This window comes from Halichoeres trimaculatus, unplaced genomic scaffold, assembly GCF_033239565.1.
Source record: "Halichoeres trimaculatus isolate MK-OKI-2021-1 unplaced genomic scaffold, fHalTri1.1 fHalTri1_scaffold_1, whole genome shotgun sequence".
In the NCBI taxonomy this organism is placed as follows: domain Eukaryota; kingdom Metazoa; phylum Chordata; class Actinopteri; order Labriformes; family Labridae; genus Halichoeres; species Halichoeres trimaculatus.
The window spans coordinates 15,618,393-15,631,714 of NW_027437179.1; the positions used below are offsets into that span (position 1 = coordinate 15,618,393).

Here is a 13,322-nt window from a genome sequence, read left to right on the forward strand (position 1 = left end):
CAACAAGATCATGTCAGACTATACTCACCAATTACATGATTTAACATTTGTATTATATAAACCAATGTTTCATTTCTAATCTGTAAGTTTTAGTAGAATGATTGTTATCCCTCCATAAGTCCAGTTGCAGAGTAACAGCTGTTTTGGGGGATCATGGTGGCCCCAATCTAATAACCCATTGGCAATCGTTGCCTCTCATCGTCTGACTTCCCTATGCAATATGTGCTTCTGGGAACCAATGCCAACTTCTCAGTAATTCAGATGTAATCAGGGGTTAGTGTTAACTGAATTCCAGCCAAAATTTCCTTTTTCCATCTGGCATTTGCATTGCAGACATGAATCCCATCATTTCTTGGTCCATTACATCCCCCAGTGTATGGCTGTTCTTCTATTTTAAGAATATATCAGCTCAACAGGAGACAGCACTGTAACACAGATGCTTCACTTTGGCTTACTTCTAGTAATTTGTTCACAATTAACAGGTCCCAAGTTTGCCAAAAACATTAACGGCATGATGCAGATTTGTAAAGCGTAAATGTGAAAACTTGGTCAGGTGTGTCCCCAAGACATAAAGAAAATAGATTTATAGATGCACTTGTTGGAGTTAGAACATCTGAACTGTTTCATAAAAACATGAAAAAAAAGACTTATGAAGCACAGCAAGTAATATTTTGTTACCAAGTGTATCTATCTATCTATCTATCTATCTATCTATCTATCTATCTATCTATCTATCTATCTATCTATCTATCTATCTATCTATCTATCTATCTATCTATCTACCTACCTACCTACCTACCTACCTACCTACCTACCTACCTACCTATCTATCTATCTATCTATCTATCTATCTATCTATCTATCTATCTATCTATCTATCTATCTATCTATCTATCTATCTATCTATCTATCTAAATATCTATCTATCTATCTATCTATCTATCTATCTATCTGTCTATCTATCTATCTATCTATCTATCTATCTATCTATCTATCTATCTATCTATCTATCTATCTATCTATCTATCTATCTATCTATCTATCTATCTATCTAAATATCTATCTATCTATCTATCTATCTATCTATCTATCTATCTATCTATCTATCTATCTATCTATCTATCTATCTATCTATCTATCTATCTATCTATCTATCTAAATATCTATATATATATACACACACAACAGATTGTAAGACACACTAGATTAAATTTCATAAATTTCATATATATTAGGGGAAATAGGTCATTTTTAGATTAAAGATTTTCTTTAATTGTGTTGGTTTAAATTCCTCTTGCTTTTCTTCTCAACAAAAATCTTTTCGATAAGCCATAAGCTAAAGCCTGCTGACACATGATTGGACAAAAATATTTGAGCTACCAGCAAAAATGTCTCTTTTCAAGCTGACAATCCAGATCCCCCAACCAGAGCTTTTATGGTTAATAAACGGAGATTAATCATAGTCTAACACGACAATGAGACACTTTTGTTGGTGGTTCTTAAAATGTTGTTTGATATTGAGTGCTGTCATAATCTTTAGTTTTAGTTTACTTGAGTTTCAGTTTAGTTTGAGTTTATGTCATTCTATCATAAAAAATAACATATTCCGTTCAAAAACATGAATGAAAAGGAGCAGAAAGAAGAAAAAAAGACTTTTTATATCTGCCCCTTTTCTCACAAAATATTAATTAATATTTTAATTTGTATTAAAACACAATACAAAATAAAAAAAACAAAACTGTAGGCCCGCATGCCATGTTACACTCTATTATTTCTTATTTAAAAACAAACAAACAAACAAACAAACAAACAAAAACAAAGATCCTTAAAAGACTTCTTTGTTAAATTCCCCTTGTTTCCATCAAACAAAACCAAGGATTTAGGTCAACACAATCCCATTTTTCCTGAGCATACTGGTTTTTATGCTGTTGAACACAATATTCTTTTAACTTGGTTCTGAATGTCGGTTTTCTGAACATTTCAAATCCTTTTAAACTATAACTAGTTTCTCTTTTTTCAACACGGTTCTAGTTGTTGATTGGTAATAATTTACTGAACTCTCCTATTTCATTGAATTTTAACAGCTGCAATTTGAGAAACAATGGGGATTCATGAAACAAACTAATCAGCATGCTGTAGAAAAAAAAAAGCTTATTTTCTTTACTCTGTTGAGTTTACATCGTTTACTTCACTAAGGCTCAAAATTCTTTCGATCTATCCTGCTTTGGTAATTTGACAGGTAACAGTGGGAGCTGCAGCTTGTCATCTGCTGTAATGTTCGTGTAGACCGTGTCCTCTGTCCTTTTGCCCAAGGTTACTCAGTTAGTACCAGACCACACAGTTGCCACCAGTGAAAGGCGATCTTCTCTGTGTGGGGTGAGGCAGCGGGTGTAAATCACTGGCAATGCTTTCCCACATTAGCACAGTGCCAACTGACCAGTATGAAACCAGTACTGTCATCCAAGATGGATTTACCTCCCACTTCCACCAGTTAGCATCATACAAGAGACCCTGTAGCAGGTGTTCATAATGACTTCGAATTCTGTGCTTCAAAAAAAGGAAAAGTGAGCTCCGCTCTCTCCCACATTAGACATCCAATCATCCATGGACATTTTAATGATACATCATCAATCTCTATACTGCTACTGAGCACGGTGACACTGGATTTAATGGCAACAGGACAGTGCTTTTTGTTTCCTGTGCTCCACCTCCTGCTGTCTTCTTCCTGCGTCTCTGAAAGCTGACAGTCACACGTGCTATCCTGAGGGGCCCTTACAGCAGCTGGAAAACCAACACCTCGTCTTCCTGGGGCTTAACAAGGCTGTAATATACATTTGTGTGTCTCCACACATGGATTTTATGCCTTTACCCAGAGCATGTGAAGGCTTTCCATGGACTTTAAGCACCTAATATGGTGACAGATTTATAATAATTTCATACTTTTTTTTTAAAGTGGTTTTCAGAAATTCATTTGAAACAAATAAGTTGATACAATTTTTTCATTGAAATAAAGAAAATAGTGTTCAAGTGTTGCAAGAGCTTTGCAGCTACTTGATTTCACCCAAAGAAATGCCATATTTAAAAAAAGAAGTGGGTAATAATTTTAAAATTGAACAAATAAATAAAACACCCAAGTTTTCCTGCAAAATCACTACAGAGGGTAGTTTATAATATCTAACAGTTCACACCCTTTCAAAAAGATTGTTTATAAGGGAAAAGTCAAGACAACAGTTTTACTTTGGTGGGCGTCTGTATTTATAAAGTAGATTCTTGAGATGTTGGGTAAAAAATAGATTTTGACGTTAAAGAGGGCGTTATGTGTCAAGGGAGGTGCTAGAATAATAACATCGTCATGGAATTTTACTTAACCAACCTTTTTTTCCTCTTTTTTTCAGATGGTGAACTGTATGCTGGGGTCTATGTTGACTTTATGGGGACAGACTCTGCCATTTTCCGTACTTTGGGAACAAAGACAGCCATGCGAACAGATCAGTACAACTCCAGATGGTTAAACGGTAAACCTCCTTTAAAGCTAGAGGTGATACATAGGGCTCCCATCCAGTGTTTAGCTCTCCTGCATGATTTTTCAATATACAGTGCAAACAGAGCTCCAAATGTCAGGCTAAAATGTGAAGGTTTTAATGTTTGCATATGCTAAGGATCTTTCAACAAGTGATAAACAGGAAGGCGGACAGTTTATAAGATTTCAGCCATCGGTTTCCTAATTCTATTTGGGTCTCAGCGTCTCATCACCCTCTCTCCCCACAGACCCCACTTTCATCCACGTCCACCTGATCCCAGACAGCGCAGAGAGAAATGACGACAAGCTGTATTTCTTCTTCCGAGAGAAGTCCTCCGAAATGGGCCAGACGCCGGTGACCCAGTCCCGTATAGGACGCATCTGCCTGGTGTGTAAACAGTGAGCAGGGTTTGTTTTTGGCTGTAAACAAAATGAAAGAAAAGCTTGCATGGATATTAAAAACAGGCTGAAGACTCCCAGCATGAGTGTTTGATTGTTTACAGGCACAGGACCAGTATTTGCTCAACGCTGATGTGCTGGAATCCACATGTGTCTTTAACCTTCCTGTCCACAATGCATGCCTCTGTGTGTAAGACTGCCCTTTGGCTTCTGACCCTGTGATCTTTTGACCTCTTCTGCCTGGTAGTCCTAAAACACTTTTTGTGTATTTAGCGACAAATAACTCTGCTTTTTAAAGAGATAGAAAGTCCTCAGTGCAGCAAGAATTCTCCACAAAACTCTGCGTGCCTGGAGATGAAAACATAAACACATTGCAGTCCACGTCTCTTGAAGCTTTTAGGGCATCTTGTGTTGTTTATACATTGCTAGTGTGAGTGTAGCAGGGACTCCCTTATGGGTTTGCGTGCATGTGTGAGCCTTACAGCGGGTGCAAAAGCACGGGTACGAGTGAGAAAATGTGCTGTACGTGCGTTTGCCTCCTCAGCTGTTTGCCATTGTATTTATTTGAGGAGGTCAGGCACTGACCCGGCACACAAACACTCATCCTTCTCTCAGTGGGATCTCGCGCCGCCTCAAGAGACCTAGCCTTGTGATTCTTATTACGTCACACATCTGAACTTGCATTCTTTGCACACCAGCAAGTGAAACCTCTCAGACATTTACTTTAACTATGCTGAAAATTATTAAAACATTCAGCTTCTGGAATGGGAAACCTCAAAGGTGCATGAGGAAGCCTGTTAAGAGTATTCAGATTAAATATTAATTTATTTTCCCAAAGATGCTAATTATGGGTAAGGACTTAGCAGCAAAAGCTGGTCTCAGCTTTCTTTCTGGGATAGATCCTGGTTTTGATCCACCATAGATGGAGGACTAAATCAGAGGAGTCAGTGTTTCTGATCTTGCCCCCCCCCTCCTTTGCTTACCATCATGCTCTGTGTGTTTGGTGTAGGTGTGTAGGAAAGAGGTGTGAGTTTAAGTGATTGATGGGGAAGCTGCTCTGTGTCTGTCCTCCCTCAAATGTAGAATGATGATGGAGGCCACTGCTGTCTGGTGAACAAGTGGAGCACCTTTCTGAAGGCCAGGCTCATCTGCTCCGTGCCGGGCGCTGACGGCATGGAGACACACTTTGATGAGCTGCGTAAGTACAAAGACCTTGCCTCTTCTTTTTTTAATCTTTTCTTTTCATTTTTCTTTTTTGCTTCCTGCAGTGTGAGTGGTTAGCATTAGGTCACTTAGTGTGGGAGGGGGTGCTGTATAGACATATCTGTCAATCAGCTGTGAGCCTGGTTATGTCTTTTTTGTCACTCAGTGGGTGTTGTGCCACAGCTCTTTGCCAGATTACACTCCAACATTCCTTACATGTTAGAGACCAGTTTATGAGTGTGCTGTTCTTACCATTAAGGTTTTTACTTATTTATGAATTAAAAAATCTTAAACCACTAAAAAAGATCTAATGAATTCAGTGTTTGTCTATTAATTTTTGTGAAAGATTAGGTGTATAGAAAAGGTAAAAATACAATCTTATGCTTATATAAACATTAACTGGCTAATTTGGCCATTGACTGGTCACCTTTGACATACCAATAATACTTTAATCAATCAATCTCTGAAACCTTATTTATCAGCCAAGAATTTCACTAAACTGGTTTTGAATCTAATTTCCTAAACATTGAGTTGAATCATTTTAACACTCCGTATCAAATTGTGAAGAAACAGGCGCAACTGACATGACAATGATATTTTAGACATTTTCTTTTTCTGGGTCCTGTCATTTATAATCACATATGTAATATTAGGATAGAAGCTGTCCACTGTGCTATCTGTTACTACGATGGCACCTGCCTCTAGTGTACTTGTGTAAATACGCACCAGAGCTCAATCCTTAGCCCATATGGCAGCCCACTCATACCATATGGCCCATAAAGTATGATGGAAATGACACATGTAATCCTACCACTGTAATTTTCATTCTCTTCTAAAATGTTTTAAACAAAAGGTTTTTTTTTATGTATGTGAGGGTGAGGCCTGATGATGAACAGATCATTTCACCTGGCAGGGTGTGTGACTGTGAGGCTGCTGGCCCTTTGCTGTTTGTTTGGTCTCACTAGCTTAAAATTGGGCCAGTAATGATGAAGTGATGCATGGAACCACTGATAGTGGTCCTCCCTTTTGTTTTGGTGCATTTCCCTCTTTTAGTTAAATCTGATTAGTTACAGTTTGTTAAAGCAGACATTTAACTTTTTTATATGTCAGACCTCTTATTGTGTGCAAGCGTCCCAGAGTACAAATGGACTTACCTTGCCTTTACGTTTGGGGTAAAGTCTTTCTGAGTCTGATCTGTGTTGACACAGTGATTCTGTGTCTGTCTACGTGGGGTTACAGCTTTTATGCACCAATGATTACTCTTTATTTGAAGGAAATGCTGGTCAATGACCAAGAGCAGACTTTAGAGGATAGACATTCCCATAGAGAAGGATAAGCTGCACATATCAGTTCCCAGAGCAGCCGCCTTGCCAAGGACTCCCAGAGGGGATAGTAAACTGGATATGATTGAGTTTCATGCTATTGGCCTCACATTTACTGCCTTGAATGTTTATTCAGACCTTTTGCTGGACAGTGTGATTTGTATGATGACGAGATTTAAAAATTTTGGAAAAGGAAGTTGATCTGGTAGAATTGCCATTTGCTGCTGACTGAATGTTTTGAAAATCATGGTTATTTTGTTCATACATAATTGGAGTCCAAAAGAAAGTGTGTTGTGTGTAGTATTACTTCAATTAGCAGCAGTAAACAGAGCAGACTTAGTAGAAATGGAAATAATTTTGATTAGTATGTTTAAATAAGTATAGAATCACCTAAATAATAAAAAAAAGTTTTGTGATTTTGTTAATAGAGGCTGTCATCTTGAATTGCCATGTTTTTACCACTGCACAGAATATACAATGTAGTAAGTTATGTTTAGAGTAGGGGTCTATCTTCAGGAGCTAGAAGTGAATGTTGAGTGAACGTGTGCAGTTTGAGTTCACATCTGACTGAAAATTAACATCTTATCCACTGATGTGTGTCCCAAGACAATAACATAAGTAAAATTTGAAATATTGTGGAGTAATTATTTAAAAATACAAAAGAATGCCTAATCAACCAGAAATGTCATGGACTCTCTGCAATACCTATATGCACCCCCTAGGGGTGTAGCCCTGTTTAAGACCCTTGGTTTAGGGGATTTCTGCCTGAGAAGCTCCAAAAAGAAAAAAAAAAGGAGAAAATAAAATAAAAACAACAAAGTTGCGGGGGCATTTACCTTCAAAAGATCACAAATTGAAAACTGTTAAAGTAACTAGAACTCTATTTTGGAGTTTGACTCTTAGTTTCCCCTGTGTTCATGTTGAGCTCAGCTAACCGGCTGCTGCTTGCAGCTTCATGTGTGCTGTACAGACATGGGAGTGGTAATGATCCTCTCATCAACATTCAGGCATGAAGTTAATCATCATACGGTCATGAAATCATTCTCAAAATGTCAAATTACTTCCTTTAGGATACTGGAGGCTAGATACAGCATGTAGGAGGCACAGTACAGTAGGAGAGTGTTTCGAGCCAGGACAAGTTCAGGTAAATCTCAGAGAGATCATTTAGCCACGCTCGAGTGAGAAGATCCTTAAACTTTCCTTTTCCTTTAAGAGCTTTAATAAAACAACGCTGTAAGTCATTAGTGGGAGGTTTGCTGAAATGTCCGGACCAGCTGTGCTCCTGGAGTGGTTTTTAGAAAGGCATTAAGGTAAAGCACATCTGAGACCTGGGGAGTTTTTACAGGTGGAATATTTAGCAGATATTGGCCCTAACAACTTCTGCGTAAATTAGTCAATGATTTAGAAAACAGCATTAGAATAGTTTTTTCACTCAGAACCTTACGGAAATAGAAAGAGTCTCCTTGTTTTAGGATGGGGAACACTTTAGGACACTGATCAATGGACAACTGAAGAGGCTAACATCTGCAGGCTGCAGGTCACTACAGCTCATGCTGTCATGGGTTTCACACAGGCTGCATGTTAGCTGTATGTTGGCTGATGTTCAATTCAATTCTGTTAAATCAAATCAAAGAAACTTGATTTATCCCAAAGGGGCCCATGCTGTAATGGCTTTTACACAGGCTACATTTTTGGCTGCATGTTGGCTGTGCGTTGATTGTGTGTTGGCTGCATTAAGTTCTGAAAAGGCTTGAATAAACATGATTTTATCAATGACCTGAAATGAATCACTGCGTAATAAGAAGGGAAGTTTCTCTTTTATTTTGAAAAGCATTCCAGCAGTGTTTCCACAATATATCTTCCATGCTAATAAGATAAATATTGCTGATTTAAAACCAATAATGCTTTCAAGTCTTCAGTTTTTTAATTAATTTATTTTTGTTATTTATTATTATTATTATTATTATTAATAATAATATTAATAATAATAATTATTAATATTATTATTATTATTATTAATAATAATAATAATAATAATAATAATAATAATGATAATAATAATAATAATAATAATAATAATAATAATAATAATAATAATAATAATAAATTGATTATTTATTTATTATTATTATTATATTTATTTATGTATTTACCTATTAATTTTTGCAGAGATCAATATGTGACTTGTGGAATCAAAGCCTTCTATTCTCCCAAGTTTTCAGGAGTGAGACACGTCTTGTTTTCAGCCTTGTTATCATAAAGGTCTGATCTGCTGGTAGTAAAGAGGTAGCTCTGTCTTGTCCTCAGCTGTAGCTTGTCTGCATAAACACACACTTCTTGCGTGCAGGTCAACCATTTGTGCAGAGCAGCAGATGTATGTCATGACAAGGATCATCTGTTGTGCGACACCCGTGAAAGCTCGTCGTGCTGCATCCATGCGAACCCATGACTGTTCCACTGTGGCAGCTGTGGAGGATGGCTTTGCGTTGTGTGTGTGTGTAAATGGATAGATTTGTGTGTGAGTTATCTCCCAAGGATTAATTACCAATAGGCTGTTATCTGTCTGTCTGAAGAATATTCTGAGGACATGTGGGGTGTCTCTGGAGGGGAGCTGGACTCTCCAGACCCACGTGAACATGAACAAAGTGGTTCAGATTCAGAGACAATACTCCTTTACATATCATTCTGTTGTAACGAAACAGAATTTTAACATTATCAATTTGCTGCTCTCTGTACTTATCTTCACTCTGCTGACACCTCTCCTCTCATCTGGGCTGGGTCCACGTTTTCTTCTCATGCTTAAGGCTGTTGTCCTATTGTTGGCAGTGAATGTGCCTCCTGGGACTAGTATTTAGGTCAGGTACAAAACAGGAGAGAGACTTATCACCCATCATATGTGTAACTTCCCTTTATTTTTTGCTGTGTACCTTTCACCAGTATCAATAAAAGAGTTGTCTAAATCAGGCAGTGTCCAATGTCAGAGCCTCATAGGACAGAGTCTGTGACCGTCTGTGATTTAGAGGACTCTAAAATTGTCTTGATACTGTATGATGTAGCTCTCCTCTGGGAGAGATATTTCCGTTCCCAAATACATGAACCAGGAGACACATGGTGTTTGAATTGTTCTGTCTCCTCAGGAGTCGTCTCAGGTGGTTCAGCAATCACATTGTTTCAGTCTCATCTGAAGACACTCAGACAGTTTGAGTTCCCTGCTCCGTTAAATACCATTACCCTGGTACTTGGGTTTGATTGCTTTGTTAAGGGTAAGGGGATAAAGCTTTACAGGTTCACTCTGTTATTTTGCAATAATAATAAAAAAATGCTGATGTGAACTCCTTTGGAGCGGTTGGTTATTTTGTTTTTGCATCACCTGTTTCAGAGACTTGTTAATGACAGGAGGGAAGTCTGGATGAAAGAAATTCCCCCTTATTAACTTGGCCAAGGAGGGTATATTTTTTTGGGAGAGTCTGTCTTTTGTCTGTTTGGTTATTTGTCTGTGAATAACATAACCGAAAAAGTAGTGAATGGATATTGATGAAAAACGAAATAAGAAATAAATTATTAAATGTTGGCGGTGATCCAGATCACCGTCTGGACCCAGGATTTTATTTAAAGATTCTTTATCATTGTGAGATAGGGCTGTTTTCACCATATGTGTATAGAACTCTGCGATAAATGGTCAGATTGCTTTGCAAAACAATACAAGACAAGGTCACTATAATTTCTGACAAATGTAAAAGTTAGATCCAGATCCTGACAATATTCTGGATACTAATATCTGGAATATGAAATATGTACTGGGTCATCAAAATTTTCAACACTGTCTGGTAACAAATTATCGTACAAACCTGCAACTTACACCAAATTGTAGCAGACAGTCTGCTGAAAGGGAGTATAACATTAAAGTAGGACTAAAGTGTTGAGTGACAATCACAATATGCTTGGAGGAGGTCTGTGCTCTCAGAGTGATTTTCTAGTTTATGATGGAAAACTTAAAAACTTGAGTGTAATGAAAAACAGTTTTTACCTTTGTTGATGTACAAGCTAATGTTGCCTGGAAAAGTCCAGCTTTTTTCATCCACTCCTTCAGAGGAGTGGTATGTCCCATGTGTTCCCAATAAACCTGACGTTTTCAGGCCTTTGTTAGCGCATCACTTCTTCCAGCAAGGTGTAGCCTAAAGGTCCCTCTGGCTGAGGGTCTGACTAAAAGCTGTGTAAATATTAGTAAAAGAGAGTGGTTTCGCCATGGAGCGTGATGGTCCCTTCATCCGTTGAGTTTCCACTGACATGATTTCCCTCTTTTCTTTTGCAGGAGATGTTTACATACAGCCAACACAGGACACAAAAAATCCTGTGATTTATGGAGTCTTCTCTGTCTCTGGGTCAGTGTACCATAGTGAACTAGATTTGCTTTAGGAAAAAATTGGCAGATTTTATACTTCATGTTTTATATTTTCCTGACCTTGTTTTCTTTCTCATTTACCTTCTGTAACAGCTCTGTCTTCAAAGGCTCAGCAGTTTGTGTCTACTCTATGGCTGACATTCGTATGGTCTTCAACGGACCCTTTGCTCATAAGGAGGGTCCAAATTATCAGTGGGTTGCTTACACCGGGAAGATCCCTTACCCTCGTCCGGGAACAGTGAGTTTTCTGTTCACACACAGGAGTCCACAATGAGTTTACAGAGCAGCAACTTCTGCTTGATTTAGACTTCAAATAAGGAATCACATGAACAAGTTGCTTGGCACTAGCATGAGAAGTGTAGACAGGCTTTTAAGGATTCATGTTTTCATTTTCCTTGGTTTGTTAATCCTTCTGTTCCTGCCTCAGTGCCCTGGAGGTACCTTCACCCCCAACATGAAGTCCACCAAGGACTACCCAGATGAAGTGATCAACTTTATGAGGAATCATCCTGCTATGTACAACGCTGTGTACCCAGTACACAAACGCCCCCTGGTGGTTCGGACAAACGTGGATTATGAGTTCACCACCATCACTGTGGACCAGGTGACGGCTGCAGATGGAAACTATGAAGTCCTCTTCCTAGGAACTGGTGAGTGTTTTTTGAGCTTTAAGTGTCATTAAACACAAAAGAAACAAAAAGTGTTTGTTTTCTTATCACTACGATTACTACAGTATTCAAGAGGTCATATTAGGGAGTATAAAACAAGTCAGTTTGAACTTAAAAACCCTTTTCAAGAGATTCACAATGCCAGACGACAGTGTCAGCAGGAAGTTGAGTGATGGAGAAAAAAATCCCCCCATGAGGATAAATCCCATGTAAGTGGAGGGCTTGTCTCCCCTGTAACCATTTATCATCAAGAGAAAAGAATTCTTCTCTTTTGTGCTTGAGTGGAAGTTTAACCAATCAAAGGGTTTGTACCTTGCTCTGTTCACATGAAGTAAACAACAGGAGATTTGTACCTGGAGGGCAGGGGTGGATCAGCAGCAGGGGAGGAAAGACACAGGGGGGTGAGAGGAAGAAGAAAGGCGGGGGGTACAGTTAGGGTGTCCATCACTTTAATCCTGCCCACTGGTGCAAGAGAGATTATCTGTTTGTTTTCATGCCTCCAACCTTTAATCAGGCCTCAGTTTGACAGCAGCAGTCACCACACAGTGTGCAGCCCTCACATGTTGCATATGACGCCAGTGCGCTGGCTTCTACATTGATCTGTGCAGACGAATGGGTTTGTGTGTGTGATGGAGGCCACTGTGAAGGAATGTGTGTGCTTTCAGCTGCTGTCAGAGCGAGCCATTCAGCCCCGCGTTCCCGGCTCAATGCAAAAGTCATAATAAATCTCAGGTGTCCTGCTCACAAGAAAGCCGTACACTTTGCTGAAATCAAACATGCCAGGAGATGTTTGTAGCATCCAAACTAATAGACATTGCAAGAAGTAGCTGAGGATGACAGGAGAGGTTTGTCATGTTGGCTGAAATGAGGGTCTATTCCATCATATGAAGTGGAGTTCAGTTTTATTGTTCTAAGGTCAAATGAAAGAGAAAACTCATAACCGAGGGAAAAGTACAGTGGAGCCTGTTGATATGAGGATTATCCCTTCTGGGAGGTTGCTGAAAGAATAAAATTGAGATTCAAGGGGCTGTTGACAGATGGAGGGGTGTGAGATTGCAGGTATGTAGCTGACAAGTGTGCGTGTGCATATGTGTGTGTGTGTGTGTGTGTGTGTGTGTGTGTGTATACACAGACAAGGGGACTGTTCAGAAAGTGATTGTTCTGCCCAGAGATGACCTGCAGACCGAGGAGCTGGTCCTGGAGGAAGTGGAGGTCTTTAAGGTGAGCTTTAATTTGACTTTTTATTTATGATGCTCTTTTTACTTCCTTACAGTTCAATCAAGTTTTTTTTTCTTTCTGTTTGTCCCAGTTCCTCTTTTTAATTTTGCCCACTCCTCTGTGTAAACATGTCCCTCCGCAGCAACACAACAGATACTGTTCTCACACTTGAATATCTTCTCTATTAAGGTCCCTACACCAATCACAACAATGAAGATCTCATCCAAAAGAGTAAGTATGTTCGCACATTTCACAGCTTTTAGGAATAAAAGTAAAAGGTAACACTTTATTTTTGAGGTCCGCAAATTTCATCACACGTCAGTAATAATTAGTTATAATAATAGGCAATAATTTTCGTATTTCTTTAAAATTAGCTCATAACTTGCCACAAATAGATCACCTGCCTAGAGATCTAGCAACTATTGTTTTATAATGGGGATGATTCCTTAGACTGGAGAGCCCCAGTTGTGTTGTCACAATTTGTTCAGTAACGTGCCCAAATGCACTTATATTTAGTCAGATATGTATATATATATATATATATATATATATATATATATATATATATATATATATATATGCCCATGTGT

The 13,322-nt window shown here is 38.6% G+C and overlaps 1 protein-coding gene across 3 annotated transcripts in view; it reads left to right on the forward strand.

The window, feature by feature from the left end:
- The window catches only part of LOC141788853 (semaphorin-3F-like), a 73,636-nt gene that overhangs the window by 53,104 nt on the left and 7,210 nt on the right, over window positions 1-13,322 (forward strand). For all 3 annotated transcript variants that reach the window (XM_074667969.1, XM_074667985.1, XM_074667976.1), the window contains 8 exons: window positions 3,396-3,515; window positions 3,769-3,908; window positions 5,003-5,117; window positions 10,757-10,826; window positions 10,940-11,084; window positions 11,274-11,496; window positions 12,647-12,735; window positions 12,922-12,963. In XM_074667969.1, coding sequence (XP_074524070.1) covers window positions 3,396-3,515; window positions 3,769-3,908; window positions 5,003-5,117; window positions 10,757-10,826; window positions 10,940-11,084; window positions 11,274-11,496; window positions 12,647-12,735; window positions 12,922-12,963 — 944 coding nt within the window. The remainder of the gene's footprint in view (window positions 1-3,395; window positions 3,516-3,768; window positions 3,909-5,002; window positions 5,118-10,756; window positions 10,827-10,939; window positions 11,085-11,273; window positions 11,497-12,646; window positions 12,736-12,921; window positions 12,964-13,322) is intronic.